Below are 21,594 nucleotides of genomic sequence, written 5' to 3' on the forward strand. Positions count from 1 at the left end.
AGATATTTGGAAGATGAAAGAACCTTAGAGGGAATGATGATAAGGGAAGCTTTGAAAGGTTATGTGTGTGTGTGTGTGTGTATGTATATATATATTCACTGAAAAAACCATAGGTTTCACACATGTTATAGTTAGCTGGACATTTTACTGATAAAAAACCAATGAAATTCCCCCGTTATAGTTAATGCAGGCAACTATAACTCACGCAACCGCAATCCTCTGCTGATGCTAATACTGTATTTAGACACTTATTTGCCCATGTCTTCTTCCAATAAATTTTAGCTATACATATATTGCAAATATTTTTTTTTCATAAAGACACATATGTCATCAGCAGAGGATTGCGGTTGCGTGAGTTATAGTTGCCTGCATTAACTATAACGGGGGAATTTCATTGGTTTTTTATCAGTAAAATGTCCAGCTAACTATAACATGTGTGAAACCTATGGTTTTTTCAGTGAATTTGCAAGGTTTTTTAAATGCTAATTCCTAACTATAACGTGTGTGAAACCTATGGTTTTTTCAGTGAATTTGTACGTTTTTTTAAATGCTAAGTTACTTTACGCCATTCGTGGCGTGCGCGCCCACTTAACGCAGTTCGTTCCGTGCGCGCACGGTGCGCTTTGCGAACCGTGCGCGCACAGTGAGCACGCGGTGCGCTTCGCGCACCGCGCGCCCACTTTACGCAGTTAGTGCCGTGCACGCAGGGTGGGCACGCGGTGCGCTACGCGCACCGCGTGCCCACGTTACGCTGGATGGGCCATGTACGCACGATGCGCTTCGCGCACCGTGCGCACATGGAGGACATATTATGCGCTTCGCTGTGAAAGGTAAGCTTTTTCTTTTTCAACATCTCTGATATGGCATGCACAAATGGTGCCCTTCTGGCACCATTTGCACACGGGGTGGGGAGAGTGTGGATTGTTTTTTTTAAATTTTTTTTTTATTTTTACCGTACGCGTACGGTAAGCGTAATCGGCGATTTTTCGTAAAAAAAAAAAAAAGGGTTTTTGCCCATGGGGGAACTGTGGGGACCCATTAATCAAGGCTAGGTGGTAAGGAGCTGTCTAAACAGTCCCATTACATGTTTTTGGCCTTTGTTTTTCATCACCCCTTAAGAGTGCGAGAGAGAAAATGGCGGCCGCCGCTTCCTGGTTTCGACCGATTCGAATGTTTACTAAGATCTAACAGCCAATCAGAATCGCGCTCGCGCACGTCACCGTACGCGTACGGTAAGCGCACCGTAAGCGCACCGTAAGCTGGCTCAGATATATATATTGATTTAAAGGCTATTTTCTCAGAATCTACTGAACAGATTTATACCAAACCTACAAAAGGCACTTCCTTGACCTGTAGACTACCTCTCTGCCAAATTTCAAGGAACTCTGTTCAGCCGTTCGGGCTGTAGCTGTGTCTAAAGGTCCTATGGAAAAATGCATGGGAAAAACGCGTTTTGGGACCCCCCTTTTATCTCAGCCCCCGCTTGACGAATCCCCCCGAGACTTTCAGGGTAGGAGCGGAGCGTAGCGCCCTATTAGTTTTGAAAATTTCGCGAGGATTCGTCGACCGGCGCCAAAGTTATTCAAAATAGAATGTTGCGGTTTTCCTATGGAAACAGGGTCCTAACTATAACTACCTACTGGCAACCGCCAGTAGGTAATATATATATATATATATAGGAGGCAAGAGGGATATTTTATCACTTCTTGCCATGATGAAAAGAGACGTTTACGATGGTATGGCGGCGACACGATAAAGCAGCAATATACTTACTTCTTGTACCTCAAGAGAGAAAAACATGTTGCCTGGATTGGTACTCACCGAGATGGTGCATTGTGGGACTTTGAGACATCTTACAAGGCTGCCTTAGATTATCTATGATTAAGGCTAATGAGCTGAAACGCGTCAGAATAACAATCAAGTGCTGCCGCCCAAAGGTATAATAAATGGCTCCTTTGCATTCTACCGGTGCCCCGGCTATTTTGTTATTTTGCTGGCTACAACTCAGCGGGATGCTTCATTCCCGTGGTTCACAGAGGCTGTCCTGCAGGGTCATGGCTCCCGCTCACGAAGAGACTGTTGTTGGTATTAATGACGGGAGACTGACCCGCTTCTAATCCAGGACTTACCTAGAAATCACTTGATAATATGGAGAGGAGCAAGGGAGGCAAGAGGGATATTTTATCACTTCTTGCCATGATGAAAAGAGACATTTACGATGTTATGGCGGCGACACGATAAAGCAGCAAAATTGTTATTTTGCTGGCTGCAACTCAGCGGGATGTTTCGTTTCCGTGGTTCACCGAGGCTGCCCTGCAGGGTCATGGACTCCCGCTCACGAAGAGACTGTTGTTGATATATATATCTTACTGGCGGTCACCAGTAGGTAGTTATAGTTAGGACTTAGTTTCCGTAGGAAAAGCGTTTTTTGTTTTGCCCAATAACTTTGGCGCCGGTTGACGAATCTTCACGAATTTTTCACAACTAGTGACCCGCTCCGGTCAGCTTCTGTCTTGAAAGTTTCCATGTGATTAGTCAAGTGGGGGCCGAGAAAAAAGAGAGGTCCCAAAACTCGTTTTCCCCATGTTATTTTCCATAGGAAACTTTAGACAAAGCTACAGCCCGAACTGCTGAACGGAATTACACCAAATGTGGCAAAAAGGTAGCCCTTGTTAGCGGCCCCTAGGGAGGCGGCCATAGCGATGCGGCTGCGTCTCATTCAATTTAAGTACCTGCACCGCACATACTATACTAGACAGCGGCTGTGGCGGGCGGGTTTGATCGCCTCCCCAGATTGTCTTCGATGTGGATCGGAAGTGGGGACACTTATACACACGGTGTGGAGCTGTGGGTCCTTATCTCGCTTCTGGAAGGGGGTGTGGGATAGCCTGTCGGAAGTCCTGAGGTGGGAGCTCCCTCGCACGCCGAGGTTGGGACTCCTGCACGTCATGGAGGGAATTGGGGGTAATGTCTATAAGCGACATTTGATGCTACTGGGTCTTACCCTGGCCAAGAGGGACATTGCTCAGGCCTGGAAGGACCCGCGGCCCCCTTCGGTGCTAGCCTGGAAAAGGGGACTTGATTTTTGCATGGGCATGGAGCAACCGATCTTCGTGGCTCGGGGATGCCCGCGTAAACATTTTAAAATCTGGAAGCGGTGGGCAGACTTCAGAGGCATTTGGTTGGAGCCGCCAGTGGACCAGGACCCAGTGCTGGAATTATGAGGAGACAGGGCAGGCCAGAAACACACCATGTTACGGATGGGGGCCGAGCGATAGGAAGGGGGACCGAAACAGTGACCATGCGATGGGGGGGGCGGGAACCGGGAGGAGGGGGCAGGGGGTTAGGGGGGGAGAGGAGGGTGGGGGCATAGTATAGGTTTGAAAGTAGGAGTAGCATGTTCTTAGTTTAACAGTAAAACAAAACGGATTGTGATGTTGTTATTGTGATACACCCGCCTGGCTGACGTACCTGGAGGTCAGGGCTCAGCAACTGTAATGCAATCGCTTAATAAAATCTGTTCTTATAAAAAAAAAGGTAGCCCTTGGTTCAGAAAGAGCCCTTTTTGTTAAATGGTGTAAATCCGTTCAGTAGTTCCTGAGAAATTAAGGAAAGAAAAAGTATCGATATCTATGGCCGAGGAGGGTTCGCGAACCCTCCCTACCACGAGCTTCATTCTAATTGGCTGCCAACACTCCAAACCAGGAAGTGTTGGCAGCCATCTTGTGACTCGGTAGAACCGAAAACAGTAGAAAAAACATTAGAGGTGTTTCCGAGGCCACGCTCACCTTTCTGCACCACTTTGGAAACGTGACTGGTATGTTATAGTTAGAAATTAGCATTTAAAAGACCTTTGAAATTCACTGAAAAAAACATAGGTTTCAGGGACATTATAGTTAGAAATTTGCATTTAAAAAACCATTGAAATTCACTGAAAAAGACATAGTTTTCAGGCACGTTATAGTTAAAAATTAGCATTTAAAAAACCTCAGAAATTCACTGAAAAAACCATAGGTTTCAGGAAAGTTATAGTTAGTTGGATATTTCACTCGTATAAACCAGAGAAATTCCGCTGTTATAGTTAGTTCAGCTAACTATAACTCGCGCCCCCGCAATGCATTGCTGATGATGTCACATAATACATCATTCATGGCATGGTCAGTGACATCACTAATGACATCACTGATGACATCTCAAATGACCTCACTGATGACATCATCCAAGTGAAAATCTGATGCACCTCCTCACACTCTAATATAACCTTTGATACAACCACTGCAAAATACAGACTACCATTTTTGAAACCATCGACACACCAATACCAGTAACTACATACGCACTCACTGACCCTATGTCTACAAACACACATCCACTCATTCACCCATACAATCACTCATACATGCAGTCCCTCATCAATACACCTATACAGACACTCACACACCGCCACTCATCCATGGATTTACTCGCACACCTAATCAGTCATGCAAAGAATCAATCACACTCCCATTTACTCAACTATACAGTTATACACACACCACCTCACTTATTCATACAGATACTAACGCATACTTACTCTCTTATATAATCACAGATACAAGTACACACTCATCCCTACAGCCACTCTCATAATCACTGACTCTCACGTATAGTCATTTATATACTCCAACTCTCACATACGCTGCCTTTTACATATGTAGTTACTTGGACATGTACCACTGAGACATCCATTCACTCACCAACACACCCATACACACACTCACCCAACCATACAGCTATTTCCACATGCACTCTTGAACCCATACACCCAGTGAATCAACTGCTTACACATCTATGCACAGAGTCACACACCTCCCACCCACCCACACACACACTCAGTCTCCCATACAAATACTCAGGCAACCAATCAATAACCCATATAGACACTCATGTAGCTACTGACCAACCCAGTGCAGCAGCTTACACAACAACAGACAGACTGATACAGACATTCACACAGTTTAGTCACTAACCCATGCATTCAGTAAGACACATTTAATTACTCACTTATACACCTACTAAATCCTCCATCTGGACACTTATACACCCACTCATTCTTTAATACATTTGGCATATATATAATACATATTTAAACTTTACAGAAACACTCAGTCACTGGATGATGTCATCAGTGATGTCATTTGAGATGTCATCAGTGATGTCACTGACCATGTCATGAATGATCTAATATGTGAGTTCATCAGCAGTGCATTGCGGGGGCACGAGTTATAGTTAGCTGAACTAACTATAACGGCGGAATTTCTCTGGTTTTGTATGAGTGAAATGTCCAACTAACTATAACGTCCCTGAAACCTATATATTTTTTTTAATGAATTTCTAAGGTTTTTTAAATGCTAATTTCTAACTTTAACGTGCCTGAAACCTATGGTTTTTTCAGTGAAAATAAATAAATAACTATATATATGTATGTATATATATATATACATTATCTACTGGCGGTCGCCAGTAGATAGTTATAGTTAGGACCGAGTTCCCATAGGAAATGTGAAAATTCTATTTTGAATAACTTTGGCGCCGGTTGACGAATCCTCGTGAAATTTTCAAAACTAATGGGGCGCTCCGCTCAGCTCCTACCCTGAAAGTCTCGGGGTGATTCGTCAAGCAGGGGCTGAGAAAAAAGGGGGGTCCCAAAACGCGTTTTCCCCATGCATTTTCCCATAGGACCTTTAGTCGAAGGTACAGCCCAAACGGCTGAACAGAATTATTTGAAAGTTGGCAAAGAGGTAGTCCTCAGGTCAAGCATGTGCCTTTTGCATATATGGTGTCAATCTGTTCAGTAGTTCCTGAGAAAATTGCAGTTAAAAGTACCTAAATATCTATATGCGCGCACCATAACGTGCGCGAGCGTAATTCTGATTGGTGGTTACATGTCAGTCAACATTCGAATCGGTCGAAATCAGGAAGTGTCGGCCGCCATTTTGTGTGTGACAGTGAAAAAGAAAGGTGGAGAACGTGAAAAGGGGGCAGGGTAGAGAGTTCCTGACCCCCTAGCCTTTGTCAGGGGGTCCCTGAAGGACCCCGAAGGGTGAAAAAAACATTTTATTTTTTTTTCAAAAAATCGCGGGGTGCGCGCACCGTGAAAAAAACTTTTAAAAAAAAACAAAACATTTTAAACTGTTTATAAGTTTATAGAAGATATTAACTATGCTGTTCAACTTTATCCAAATAAAATAAAAAAGAGCTGAGCCATTCCATATTACAGGATACAGTCAATCTATAACTATATACATAGGTAGTTTATTGTAAAATAAATATATAAAAAATATAATAATACATACATAAATTAGCATTTAAAAAACCTTACAATTTCACTTAAAAAACCATAGGTTTCACACACGTTATAGTTGGGAATTAGCATTTAAAAAACCTTGCAAATTCACTTAAAAAACCATAGGTTTCACACATGTTATAGTTAGCTGGACATTTCACTCGTAAAAAACCATTGAAATTCCCCCGTTATAGTTAGTTCAGATAACTATAACTCGCGCGACCGCCACTCTATCACAAGGATGATGTCATCAGTGATGTCATGAGTGATGTCACTGACCATGTCATGAGTGATGTAATATGTGACGTCATCAGCAGTGGATTGCGGTCGCGCGAGTTATAGTTATCTGAACTAACTATAACGGGGGAATATCAATGGTTTTTACAAGTGAAATGTCCAGCTAACTATAACATGTGTGAAACCTATGGTTTTTTAAGTGAATATATATATAGATATGCTTAAACCACACCTTACCTGCAAATGGAATACGTTTTTTGTATTGTATCTGAAAAACCAATACAAATGTTATGAAACAACAGTAGAAAGGTCAATTTTCTCATTCTACTGTATTAGTTCATTAATGAGATTCTTATTGTAGCTAAATTGCAGAAGTTTCTCCTATTTTGTCTATGGGTTTAGGTGAGGCTTTATGTAATCACCAGTCCACTGTAACACACACTGTCACTTGTGCACAGACCAGCAGCATGCACAGCAATTGCTGTGGTATTGGGGAAAATCACTTTTTGGTAATCACTGCTAATGCTCATAAAGCCTCATGTTATATTTTTGTGTCCAATATTTCTTCCATATGTATGGCCAAGGATTTCCAGTTATGGGATCTAGGTATGCTATTTCCCTCATTGTTAAATAATCACATATGATTTATACATATCGTTCTTTGTGGAAATACCTGAAACTGATATGTGACGGATTTCTACTTTTTGGTACAGCTTATGTTTGAGGAAGGGATAGTTGACATGTACTGTAAGAAGTTGCAAGTGTAAACAGAGTTGCTAGATTCTCCTTCTGGCTAGATACTCTCTGTCCCTACAGAAAAAGTGTTCTCATTATAAAGAGCTCTGTCGAAAATCATGAATGGAGGAAAGGTGTTTCAAGATTTATAGCCTCGGTTCAGGTTGGTTGTCCTTAATAAGTTTTAAATAATAGGTAGAAAATGTTCGACCTGGCATTGTTAATACTGTCTTAACTGAAATGCATGTTATAGAAATGGTTTGTCTTGAATATTATTTCTACGGTATATAGACATTTAGTACAATTGTGAACCTTTTAATAACTAGCAAATTACATTTAAAATGTAACTTTATCACCCTTGAATATATATATATACATAGTTATATATATACCACACTGATTGTATTAATTTATATTTTGGTACTTCATGCAGCTTCTAGCATTAACTATCCAGCATGAGAAACCAGATCTTGAAGAGCAAAAGACAAAATTATTACAGCAAGAAGAGGAGAAAAAGATCCAATTGGCTAAACTTGAAGAATCTCTTCTGGAGGTACAGCACATTTCAGATTATCGCATTTGCTTTTGTTTTCTTTCAGACCAAATGCTGGTGGCAAACATTCAGTATAAATATATCTTGGAATTATTTAACTTTTGGGTAGAATCATAAGCAAAGAGGTCTTCAGTTTTATAGAGATGTACCAAATGCAAGAAGGTGATGCCTAGGACTGACACCCATGTCCTATCAGTAGTTCATATTTTCAGTATGACCTTTGTATAATTCGAAGTCAAAAACATGGTCTGTACCTGATCATTCACGGATGACCATTAATTGCCCATGTACAAACATAGTTTGGCAGGGAACATTAAAATACCAAATGCCATACCAACTGCTTTAACTTGACTTGTTTTTGTTTCTTCCACAAAAAAGTTGTATGTAAAAAAACAATAACTAATGACGCCCACACCATGGGAGTTTTCTGTCAGATCTTTCAAGGTGGTAAGGATAGTAAAAACTGGCCATTTGTGCGCCCTCTGTAAATCAGGCGGCTGGTCGAATGTCTAAACCACCTTTGACCCTTAATCCATCGAGCTGTCGGAGGAGTATGTTAGCGACAGCGACAAAGTCGTTGACATACTTAAGGTGCGCCTGCCTGTAAATCAGGTGGGTGGACCTTCTGTTTGGTGCAGAGGGTACTCTGTTGCCATTGTGAAGGAGTATCCTACCCACCTAACTCCAAATCAACCCTGATACTCCCATCTACATTTCTTGTGACTGCATGGAAAAAACAAGAAATTGTAGAGCTCTTGTTGTGAATACGAGTTTTTCCAAACACAGGCATTCTCGTGAAAAAAGGAAGTGTGAACTCCACCTCCTGATGATGAGGATGACTTGATTATAATGTTGTTTGGCTAACTGCATCAAGTGAAAGTTCCTGGCAAAATAAGTTATCTGGCCTGGAACTACTGATTCTTCTGGTAATTTCTCATTTCTTAGCGAATCTTCAGGGTCCAACTCATAATGGTCCTGACTTCCTTCCTCCCCCGGGTTTAGGAAACTCGCAGATGTGAGTAACCACCAGGGTCTAGAAATAACAGCTCATTTCGTGAGGCACTCTTAATGAGGACCGAATTTCCACTTCTGTTTTTTCCTTCTGTTTAGGTACAATAGGAAGGGGTAGTGAAGGTAATTTTAGGAGAGCACTGTGATGACCTTTATCAAACGTAGCCGCAGATGGTTGATATTAGACAAAATATTTTCATTTTCCAGGTATTACTTCTGTGCTGTTTGATGTAATTTCTGGGACGCATTTTCATTTCAAATACTCATATATTTGTAGACTTATCCTAATATAATTGGATATTTTTCTCTTATAACCAGTAAATTGATTGGTTAATCATGTTTGTGTGCTATTGCATGCTTATGAGTTAAATTCGTTTTTCTCTCCCTAGGTGACTCACACATAACTCTCCCAGATAAATTATAAACCTTGAATGTAACTACATTTATTTTTTAAAACTACACTCACAACATCAAATGCAAAGAGTGCAATTATTAGAAGCTATTCTACAGAATGTATTCTAAAATATTTGGTAGTGACTCACAATAGACCAGGAAAAGACAGAAAATTACACCAACTTATAGAGACTTCTAGCTGCAGATTCCTTACTTTTGAATTTCCCATGTGTCAGGCTGGATCCGGAAACTTTTGCTGAGCAGTACCCCTTGTACGCGACGACGAGTGGCTCCATTTGGCACCGCGTGACGTTGTTGGCATCGTTAGCATCGGTTATGATATTGTGGTACGTATTTAGGTGCAATTCAGGCGCGTGGACGTCAGTTCTTTTTGCGCCAGTTAAGAGCCGTTCCGGGAAGAGCTACCCCTCTGATGCTTTTAGACAGGCTTTTCGTTTACGTTTTATTTTTTTCCATCATGTGCAAGGATGTCTTTGAGGAAGACTGGAGTTAAGCTGTGCGGGGCCTGTCCCGGCATGATGTCGGTCACGATCCCCACCTCGTTTGACTCTGGCGTCTCGAGTGCGACCACGATCCGAAGTCATGCTCGGACTGTCAGGCCACGGCTCCTAGGACCTTACAGTAGTGGGCTTTGAAGCTCCTTACAGCCCTAAAAGCCGACAACGTCAAGCGAGACTCTGCGGAGGTCCTGGTCCTGATCGAGGAAGAAGAGGTCGCAGGACCGCTCTCGGAGCCCAAAGTCCTCTCCATCCGACTCGAGGTCGTCGGGACACATGGTGAAGAGGCACAAAAAGAAGTCCAAGCGGACTTAATCTTCACCTCGACTCTTGTCCATTGACGAAGCAGGTAAGGAGCACCGACGCTCTAGGCACGGTTCTCCGGAGCCAGGGTTGACTTCGTGCCTCCCTCCTTTTCCAGGAGCCGGAGCGACCCCCGCTTAGATCAAAGACTTCTACTAGGCTATGTGCCGCATATTTGAGCGGGCCGACCCCTCTGTTGAGCCTTCGAGCCCCGTGGGTCGGAAAGGGCCCCGCCGAATTCGATGCCGTCGGCTCTGGTTACGGCGCTAGTGGTTCCTCCGAGATCCGATCTCGGATATGGGTCAACGCCGGTCGTGCCACCGTGACCTCCCCCGGCGTTGGACCCGAAGTCGATGCCTGCATTGGCGGTGCCAGCCCGATCCTTATTCTCGATGACACGGAGTCGGAATAACGTCGCTCGACACTGATTCCAATGTCGATTGAACTCAGGGGTTCTATGTTGTCGTCTGAACACTTTGTGGACATGATAGGCTCGGGAGAGGAATTGGAGGGGTCTATGGACCCTCTGAAACACCAGGATGACTCTGCTGAGCAGTTGGACTTGTATGGGGAACTTGGGGAAGCCAGTGGATTGGATACTTCTCCAGATACTGGCATGCTCTGTCCGCCAATTTTGGCTGTGGAGGATGGGGCAGCTAATGCCATAGTAGTTAAGAGGGCAGCCGAGGTCCTTGGACTGGATCTACCTTCATTGGAGGTCAGGACTAATGTCCTGACTGAAGTGCTTCTGCCTGGGGCTTCCTCCTCAGAACCCCTTTTGCCCTTTAATGTAGCACTTACTGATGCCCTAGGCATGTGGTCCAAGCCTAGCACAGGGGCTCCTGTGAATAGGACAATCACACGCCGCCATCACCCTGTTCCGAGTGACCCAAAGTTCCTCAGTCAACACCCTACCCCAGAATGTTTGGTGGTGCCGGCCTCCATATCACAGGGCATGTTCCCTTCCACCCCTCTCAATAGTGAATCCAAGAGGCTGGATTAATTTGGGAAGAAGATGTTTCGTTCCTCCAGCCTGCTATTGCGGTCAGTGAATACCACGTGCGTATTGGGCCATTTCTCCCACTCCCTTTGGGAGATGGTTGCACAAGTGCTGCCACAAGTCCCAGAGGAGTCCCAGACTGTGCTCTCTCAGGCAGTTGAGGATGGGAGAGAAGCAGCAAAATTCACCATAAGGTGTGGCCTTGATACAACGGATTCGCTAGGCAGATCAATTACCATGACAGTGTCCTTGAGATGCCATGCCTGGCTTAGGACAACTGGCTTCTCGGGTGACGTCCAAGCAAATCTAGACAGTGGTTGTTATTCCCGCTACTTTCTGATTCTGAAGAAGAACAAAAGGTTGCGGCCCATTTTAGATCTTCAGACCATCAATCTCTCCCTCAAGAAGGAGAAATTCAAGATACTCACTATAGCTTTCTCTGCCCTAGACCAGGAATACTGATGGTAGCGTTGGACTTGCAGAATGCATATTTCCCATCCTGCCAGGCCACAGGCGTTACCTGTGGTTCAAGGTACGCCGCAAGCACTTTCAATTTACCGTGCTCCCCTTCGGCCTTACCAGTGCCCGTCGGGTGTTCACCAAGGTGATGGCGGTGACCACAGCTCATCTGTGCAGGTTAGAGGTGTCAGTCTTCCCCCTACCTTGACGACTGGCTGTTGAAGGTGTCCTTGCCCCAGGCTGTCGTCTCCCACTTTCAGACTACTGCAAACCTCCTACATTTGCTATGGTTCTCTATAAATGTCCCAAAGTCACACCTGACTCCTTCTCAGTAACTCCCGTTCATCGGAGCTGTTCTTGACACAGTGCAGTTTCAGGTCTATCCTCCCGAGCAGTGAATACAGGATATTCAGGCTACGAGTCTGATGTTTCGGCCTCTATCCTGGATTTTGGTGAGACTGAGTCTGAGGCTGTCTGGCCTCTTTGACTCCTGCATCCTGTTAGTAAAGCATTGCCAGGTTGCATATGTGCGCTCTGCAGTGGGACTTGAAGTTCCAGTGGGCACAGTATCAGGGAAATCTCACTGACGTGGGCCAGATCTTGGAAGGAACTGCAAGAGATCTGCAGTGGTGGTTGACGGACCGCGGAAGGGTGAGGGGTCAACGGCAGCCCCCTCTCCCTTCCCCAACAAGAGTTCACAGTCGTGACAGATGCGTCACTTCTGGGATGTGGCAGCTATCTGGGAGAGGTGGAGATCAGGGGAAACATACATTTGTTGGCCCTTCGGGCAATTTGATTGGTATTGAAAGCATTTCTTCTCTCTGTCAAGGAGAAGGTAGTGCAGGTGTTTACGGGCAACACCACCGCAATGTGGTACTGCAACAAGCAGGGCATGGTGGGGTCATGAACCCTTTGTCGAGAGGCCCTTAGTCTCTGGACATGGCTGAAACAGCAGAGCATAACCCTGGTGGTTCAACACCTTGCAGGTTCTCTGAACGCCAGGGCGAACAAACTCAGCCATCGATGCCTATGGGATCACGAATGGCTTCTCCAGTTAGAGGTGGCGCAAGGTCTCTATCATCTGTGGGGAGAACCGTGGTTAGATTTGTTCACCTCCGAAGAGAACGTGCATTGTCAACAATACTGTGTGCTGGAGTTTCCAAGGCGTCTACCGCTCCGCAACGCCTTTTTTCGCGAGCGGAGCTCAGGTCTGTTGTACACCTTTCCACCCATACCACTTCTGCCCAGGGTTCTGAAGAAGATCAAGAGCGACTGGGCTGAAGTCATTCTTGTGGCTCTGGACAGGGCGAAGACAATTTGATATTCAGTGCTTCTGAAGATGAGCATCGATCCTCTTATCAGGCTGGCACTTTGGGAGGATCTTCTGTCGCAGCAGCAAGGGAGGGTTCCCAATCCGAACCTCCATGCGTGGAGATTAAGCGGTTGCAGTTCATGGCTTTTGACCTTCCTCCTGAGGTATGTAATGTGTTTTCGGCGGTCAGACGACCCTCCACTAAGACGGTATACGCCCACAGTTGGCAGAAATTTGTATGATACTGCATAAAAAGGTCTATTGACCCTCTTTCTGCTTCTCTTTCCACTGTCCTTGTATTCATTCTGACCCTTGCCCAGCAAGGCTCTGCCTTGGGAACTCTCAAGGGTTACCTCTCTGCTCTGTCTGCTATGTGCGGCTGCCAGACCAGCCCTCTCTCTTTAACTCTCCAATTGTAGATAGGTTTCTGAAAAAGGGCTGGCTCACTTGTTTCCACCCATGCCCGTTGTTATGCCACAGTGGGACCCTAATTTGGTCCTCACCTTCCTAATGTGTGCTCCCTTCGAGCCTTTACGTAACTATCTCCTCCGGCTGTTGACCATCAAAACAGCCTTTTTAGTGGCAATTACTTCTGCCCAGAGGGTCACCCACATACCTCTAAAGAGGAGGAGCGTCTCCACCATCTGGACCTGAAAAGACCGTTGTCTTTCTACATTGACCACACAAAAGAGTTCCGGGTGGACGACCAACTCTTTGTGGGGTACGTGGGAGCTAAGAAGGGAAGGGCAGTGCAGAAAAGGACCATCTCTCGCTGGGTCGTTCTCAGCATCAAGATCTGCTATGCCCTGGCAAAGAAGCAGCCCCCTGAGGAATTAAGGGCCAATTCCACCAGGGGGAATGCTATATTGGCTTGGGTGTGCCAGTCCTGGACATCTGTCAGACAGCAACATTGGTGGCGCCTATATAGGTACCGCAACGTCATAACCGACGCTACCAACAACCTCATGTGGAGCCGATTGGAGTTGTCCGATGGCGCAAGCGAGAGGTATTGCTCTGCAAAAGATTCCGGATCCAGCCTGACGCCTGGGAAATTCAAAGGTAAGGAATCGGCAGCTAGATAGAGTCTCTACCAGATAATGCGTTACCGAAGGTAAGTAACTTGTTCATTAAGTGCCAAAGATCACTTACTACTTAATATTTAGGAGAACTTTATACAACTTACACTTCCTAATTCCACTGTATGTTTGAAGCTAAACATTCAGTCTTAAATCTGTAACAAGCTGTGTTGGAATTATTACTTCTCTATTGTATTGCATTTGTTCTTTTTCACAGACCCTGGCAACATCCCAAGGGAATATTTTGGACAATAAGGATTTGATTGAATCCTTAAATCAAACAAAAGCAAGCAGTGCCCTTATCCAAGAGTCCCTCACAGAATCACACAGGCTTCAAATTTTCCTCGACCAGGTATGTTTAATCTCCCTTTGCTTTTGAGGCTGCATGTTTGACTCTGGACTCTAACTCTGAACTCAAAAACAGACCCACAGAAACTAAACTCTATGTTTTATTAAGGCTAACAGTGTTTTTGCTCATTTCAACAAAATGCTTGTTTATCTCTTCGTAAGATTCCTGCACAAAAGGTAAACAAGTTTGTTTATTTCCTTTTTTCATTTGGTTCAGACTTGGTGACTGCAGAACTTTACCTAGTTGTTTTACTTTGAAGTCTTATATTTTTTGAAGTTTTTAGAGTTAAAAAAAATACTTTGTGATACTTTATAGGCCTGCTCGGTTGGAGTATAATAATTATACAAGTGAAGAAAAAAATCTATGGTGGTGACTGCAGAACATTACGGTATTGTTTTGATTCTGTTTAAGTGCCAGTCATGAGTATCATATGCAGCCAGATCAAGACTGGATAGTTGTTGGGCTTGAATGCTTAATAAAGGAATGAAGTATGAGCACTGTTCCATGCCTTTCAATGAGCACAATTCAACCATTACATTTATTCAAGCTGCATATTAACCTTTGAGAATTGTCCAATTGTAGCATGTTGCAAATATAATAAAGTTGTGATATTAATAAATCTGGATCACTGTTGATTGACACTGTATTTCTTGCTCTTCTCATGCGGCTGTTCCTGCATGAAGTCAGCCTTTTGGTCAAAGTCATCCAGTGAGTCCAAATCGGAGTCCAACCTCAGACACAAACAAGGAAAGCCTCATCCTGCCATTCTGTAACTAAAGAGAACGTACAAGGGTGTCACAATAGTAGTCAGTCTCCCTCTGGGTCCCGGATTGTAGAGCCGATTCCCCAACTGTTTCTGGTGTGTGCTGAGTTTTCTGGGCCATCAGCAGGAGATTGAAGCCTTTGAGAATGCTGCAGATTTTCGGCACACTTCCAGCTCCTTCTAGTGCCTTCAGCCCCAAGGAACTGCAGGGGCTTCCAGTCGGGCTCCCACCAGTAGATAGATTCTCAGTGTCATGTGCCATCTTGGGCCACACTCCAGGCCCAGTATTGACTCTGGTGCAGACATAGACTCCAACTCCAAGACCTCCACCGTGCCTTTCCTTGTTGACACAGGTACCGATGCCACTGGCGTCAAAAGAGGATCCTGTGCTGTTTCCGACAACTGACACTGAACCAATTTCAGCCTGATATCAACCAGTGTGTCACTATATTACGAAGCACAGCCAGTCGTAATTCAGCCCGACTGGGAACCAGTGCCTCTACCAGGGTGAATGTGCCAGCAGAGACCCCCCTATCTTTTTGGCTCTGATTCACCACAAGATGAAGATTAATATATGATAATGATGGGGAGGGGGAGGTTTTCTCCCCCTAACAATATAGATGACACATTTTACTTGGACTTACAAAAGGCCAGTGTGCTTGATATCTCCCCTGACTCATGGTTTGACTCGCCACTTGGACCACCAATGGAAGAGAATGCATCATTAACAGAAATGGTCCGAAAGGTAGCTAGGTTCTGGATTTGCAGCTACCTTGACTCAAGACAAAAACAAACATTCTTGCAGAAAATTTGGAGCCTGGGCCAGCCATGTCTGAGCCCTTGACCCCCTTTAACGAGACCCTCACTGACACCTTGATAGGGACTTGGTCAAAGCCCTATTCCGGCCCACCATTAAATAGGCAGGCAGGCCAGGAGTCACATCCTAGTTCGGAGAGCCTGGTGTTTCAGACTTCAACCAGCAAAGTCAATGCCAATTATTTCCCCATGACTCCTCCAGATTGGTAGTTCAAGAGGACTGAGGCGTTTGAAAAATGTGTGTCCTCCTCTGTTGGCCTGGCATTCAGATCGTTCAGTGCTCTTTCTTAATTGGGTTGCTACAAGCATGTCCTGTGGCACATGGCCAATGAGTTCTTGCTGGTTGCTGTTGGACAAGACATGGCCAACTATATAATTTGCACTGGCCTAGATACAACTAAATGCCTGGGAAGGGCAGTTGGGACCAGTGTTGTGTTCTTCCAAAATGCATGGATGATTTCTGCAGGGTTTCTTAGAGATGTACAAGACTATCTCATGGAAATGTCATTTGATGGCTCGCACCTCTTTTGTGAAAGTGGCAATTCTGTCTTGGAGCATTTTAAAGATAGTAGAGAGCTCCCTTTGTCAGTTGCCCCTGCCAAGCAGTTCCCACATAATTTCAGAAAATTCTGAGGCTACTCCATAGAGCTGGCACATTAGGCAACAGCAGTCTCCCCAACCATTACAGCAATCACCCCAGTCCTTTGAAAGCCAAGTACTTGGGTCTGGTTGGCAATGTGCAGGCTCGCGGTGGCACCAGTTCTCTCAATCCTCCTTTCTTTTCAGCAGTAGCCACCAAGCCACTTTAGTTTACCCTTAATGGCACACACCCATTCTACAGGTGGAAAATTTCAGCACTTTCTCCCAGGGTGACGATCCATCATGTCTGACAGATGGCTCCTACAAATTTTATGGCATGGCTGTTCCATTCACGTTATTTTAGCCCTGCCAAGTCTCCCCCCACACAAAAGCGATTTTCAGAGAAGCGATTTTCAGAGAAGCAATTGTCTATTCTGTTACAAGAGATCCAAGTGTTAACCTCCTAGGGTGCTACCTATAGGGTTCTAGACATAGAAATAGGAGCGGGTTGTTACACATACCATTTCGTCATGCCAAAAAAGGACTGCACCCACAGCCCATTTACTTCGCAATGCCTTTTTGTGAAAGGACAAATGCAAAATGCTCACACTGGCCCAGACATTGTCTGCTCTGAACTTGGGGGACTGGATGGTGTCCTTAAACTTGCAGGACACGTATTTTGATAGAAATGGGGATCTCTAGTTGGCAGTGGCTTGCACTCTGTCAAAGTAGGGAGCCTTATTCTAGTCAGGGTAAGGGGATTACACAGCTAAGACAACCCCTGCTCACCCCCTTGATAGCTTGGCACAAGCAGTAAGGCTTATCTTAGAGGCAATGTGTAAAGTTTATGTACATAAACACACAGTAACTCAGCGAAAACACTACAAGTGGACACCAGTTTAGAAAAATAACCAATCTTTATCTAAATAAAACAGGACCGAAACAAAAATATCCAACATACACAACCAAAGATATCACTTTTAAAAGGCTCAAAAAGTTCATTTCATAGGAAACTATGGATGCATCACTTTTTAGCACAAAGTACTTGAGATGAGTCATAAATAAAAACAGGCGTAGGGGAGATGAGGCACCATAAAAGAAAGCAATGTGTTGATTCCTTACTCACAGGGGAGGTGATGCGTTGATTCCTTACTGCCAGAGGAGGTGATGCCTCAATTCCTTGCTGTTGTGCAGAGAAGGTGATGTGTCAATTCTTTGCTGTCAGGGGAGGTGATGTGTCGATTCCTTACTGCGAGGGGAGGTGATGCATCAAACTCCAGACACGTGGCCTCGGTTCCTTACTGCTGGACAATGTCGACTGAGAACTTGGCGCACAGTAGCGATGTGTAGAAAATCCGGGCACGCCGGGATCAATGCTTCGGCAGCGAAACTGGCATTGCGTTGATATTCCCAGCCATGAGCAGGTGATACTTCAATTTCAGAGTCGAAGAAGGTGTCTCGGATGTCAGAGACACGGTGCACAGGACTTGGAGTGCAGAGATCTTTCGGCTGCACGGTAGACGCTACGTCGATTCTTCGGCTGCACCAGCAATGCGTGGGTTTTTCAGCCGCATGGCAGTGCTGCGTCAGGAAAAACAGGCGCTGAAGGGCAATGCGTGGATTTTCTTCCTCTTCTTTGCAGCAAAGCCACCTCCAAGGGGCCAGAACTGGAATTGGCATCACTTGGCAGGTCAGAACTCCCAGCAGAGATGTTAAATGGCTACAGTCTTTGATGGCCCTGAGACTTCTTAACAGGAGGCAAGCACACACAAGCCTTTTGAGAACCTTGGCATGCAGGATACCAAAAGCAAAATCCAGTCCTTTCACTGCCCAAGACAGAAGCAGCAAGCAGTAGGCCAGCACAACACAGTACCAAGCAAAAAGGCAGTTACCCTCCTACAGATTCTCCAGCTCTTCTTTTTGGCAGAATCTGCTCTTAGTCCAGACCTGTTCTAAAATGTGGGGTCATACCTCCAGTATTTATACTACTTTCTGCCTTTGAAGTAGGCAAACTTCAAAGGGTAGTATTTGTACTGCACAATGCCTTACCTTGCCCTGACCTGGCTCCTGACACACTACAGGGGGGTGGAGACAGCTTTGTATGAGGACAGGTTCATCCCTATCCAGGTGTCAGTGACAACTCCTCCCACCACTCTAGCTCAGGAAGACCCATCAGCATGGTGATGGGCCATCAGGATGTGCAGGGTCCATCTCAGCATCCTTTGTGTGACTGCCTATAGTAAATGCACAAGCAGCCCAACTGTCAGTCTAAACCAGACGTGGATTCCGCAGGCAGACAGAGACACAGAATTTTAAAGCAAGAAAATGCCCACTTTCTAAAAGTGGCATTTTCAAACATGCAATCTAAAAACCACCTTCACTAAAAGATGTATTTTTAAGCTGTGAGTTCAGGGACCCCAAACATCAAATCTCTATCGCTTCTCAATTGCAAGCTACACTTGTAAGATATTACAAGGTAGCTCGAAGGATAACTTATCGGAGAGATCGTCCTGGCAATAGTAAAACATTAAATTAGCAGCATTTTACTGTCAGGACATGTAAAACACACCAGCACATGTCCTACCTTTTAAAAACACTGCACCCTGCCCATGGGGCTACGTTGTGCCTACCTTAGGGGTGCTTCACATGTAGTAAAAGGGAGGTTTTGACTCCAGATAAGGTGACAGTGAGCCGGGAATGTGAGAGACATAGCAAGAGAACTGAGACTGGCACAGCTTGCCAGGCCTACCACTGCCAATGTTTGTGAGTTCCAAAAAGTGGTAAATTTGCACCCATTCAAGGAGTACTTCAGTGGATGCAGATGTACTTTTTTTGGGGAAAACCAGTCACTATATTTATTTAAGTTTCAGCTCCCAAAAATTAACAAGTTAAAAGCTTTTAGTGAAATGAGAACGACAAGAATAAATGACAAAAACATAGAAGACCTGTCTCAAGCCCCCCAGAACCACCTATCAAACCAAACCAAGAATGCAAATAGGGGTGCCACACACCAAACACGACCCCTGAAGCTACTCTACTGCCCGTCCCTCCTGTCTCTGGTAGTTCTCCCTGAAAATCCATAGCTATGGTCATGTACAAAGCAATGGCCTGGAGACCCTGCCACAGAATCACTTATTTTAAATGTATTTTCACTGCAAACAGTCTTCTTCATCTCTGCTCCAAGAAGCCTCGATGGTAGAGTTGTCAAATTGGTGCATGAAGGCAAGGCTGCATGTTTCCAGTCCTCTCCTTTTACAAATCATTTTATCAAGTGACTGACAGCCCGAGTTGCAATTAGAGGTAGGTTCATCAGCAAATTATTAGGGTGAGACGATCTGGTGCCGAGCCAAGGGTCTGGCTTGGCTCTAACAGTGTGTATTTGATAGAAGCCATGAGAACATTTGGCATATATTTGGTGCGTTAGAACTGGGGTTTCTGGTTGGCAGAAGTATGCACCCAGTCCAAGCAGGAACCACAACACTAGTCAGGGTAATCTAGATACACACTAAAAGATAACCTGTGCTCACCCTCTGGTAGCTTGGCTCAGAGCAGTCAGGCATACCTAAAGAAACAATGTGTAAAGTATGTGTGAACACACACACAGACACACAGTAACACAATGAAAACACCACCAAATACTCCACACAGGTTTAGGAAAATAGATAATATTTTTATGATTCAAACAAGACGAAAATGACAAAACTCTAATAAGTAGAACCGGAGCTATTAATTTTTAAAGATTAAATGGAAATATAGTACTTAGAGTCTTAAAGCGCCAACCGGGGTTATCTGGTCTCTATAGATCGGGGTAAATCCAAAGTTCAGGCAGACCGCGATGGAGGGCTTTCCTGCTGAAAAAGTATCTTGGTTGGTTCGTCTGCGACGAAGACTCGATGCAAGGAGCAGAGGGGGTGCGCGTCATACTAGATCCCGTGGATGGAGGCGAAGTGCTGGTTCCAGTCCGCGCACTCGATGAAGGCTTCGTCTTTGAACCCCTTTTCGGTTCCTGCGATGTGTCGTTGTCGGGCCGAGCAGTCTGTCGTCATCAAGCAGCTCAGTCCTTCGAAGCGATGTCATCGAGCTGCATCCGCATCAGTGTCGAAGGGCAATGCAACGGTTCCAATCAGCGCATAGTCGTTGATGCGTTAGTTTCGTTGGATCAGCACAGCAGAAGCTCAATTCCAAAGGCTGAGGACTGGATTGAAACACTTGGCAGGGCGGAACTCACAGATGGCAGAGTCCAGGTTATGTTGTACAGTTGTAGGAAATCTTTGATCCCCCTGAGACTTCAGAACAGGGGGCAAGCCAGCAAGTCCTTGGAGTTACTCTGGGTTCTAGGGAGATGGGTCCAGTCTTTTTCTTCAGCCAGGCAGAAGGTAGCAAGTAGCAGGCAACAGGCAGCAGATCAGAGCAGAAAAGCAGTTCTTCCAGAGCAGCAGTCCCACAGAGTTACAGTCCTTTCAGCAGCACAACAGTCATTCATCGCACAGTTCTTCACAGTTCCAGAAGTGTACTGTCTTGGTAGGGTCAGAGCCCCTGTACTTTTACCCAGTTGTGCCCTTGAGGAGGGTGTTACTTCAAAGAAGGGTCTTTGAAGTCACATAGTACCCCCTTTCTTCCCAGGTCTGACTCCAGACTAGCATGGGGGTGTAGGGGGAATGGTAAATCAGCCCTTTGTCTGGGGACAGGACACTACCTTTTCAGTGAAGTGTTAGACCCTTCTTTTCATCCTGTCCAGGCAGGGTTATCAGAATGCAGATTCGTTCTCTTTCACACCTATCCATCCTGTGTTTGTGGCTGTCTAGAGGGAATGCACAACGTGTAGTTGTCACCCATCCCAGACGTGTCTTTTAGACAGGCTGCAAGTCACATAGAGCAGTAGGACAAGAGAAATACCCACTTTCCAAAAGTGGCATTCTGGTCTGAGTCTTTTCACAGCCCATCTCCAATTAGGTGAAGCTTCAGTATCTATTCAAAATGTGAGGAATCTGCACTGTGGTCTACCAGTTTGCTTTTGTGGCTCTGCATCTGGGGTTGCAGACAGTCTAAAAAACATCTGATGTCAGCATGTGGGAGTGGTGCCTATTTAGGCTCTCTATGTCATTTCCGAAGCTAGGTGTGCAGCCACATGGCGCCACCTATCGGTGTGCAGAGTTACTGCAAAA

At 45.0% G+C, this 21,594-nt stretch overlaps 1 protein-coding gene across 1 annotated transcript in view; it reads left to right on the plus strand.

Moving 5' to 3' along the window:
- The window catches only part of DYNC2H1 (dynein cytoplasmic 2 heavy chain 1), a 1,714,832-nt gene that overhangs the window by 1,121,470 nt on the left and 571,768 nt on the right, over positions 1–21,594 (plus strand). Inside the window, exons 68-69 of the mRNA XM_085621461.1 lie at positions 7,731–7,850; positions 14,140–14,274. Of these exons, the coding sequence (XP_085477587.1) occupies positions 7,731–7,850; positions 14,140–14,274 (255 nt within the window). The remainder of the gene's footprint in view (positions 1–7,730; positions 7,851–14,139; positions 14,275–21,594) is intronic.

Source organism: Triturus cristatus, chromosome 8 (genome assembly GCF_964204655.1).
Source record: "Triturus cristatus chromosome 8, aTriCri1.1, whole genome shotgun sequence".
NCBI lineage: Eukaryota > Metazoa > Chordata > Amphibia > Caudata > Salamandridae > Triturus > Triturus cristatus.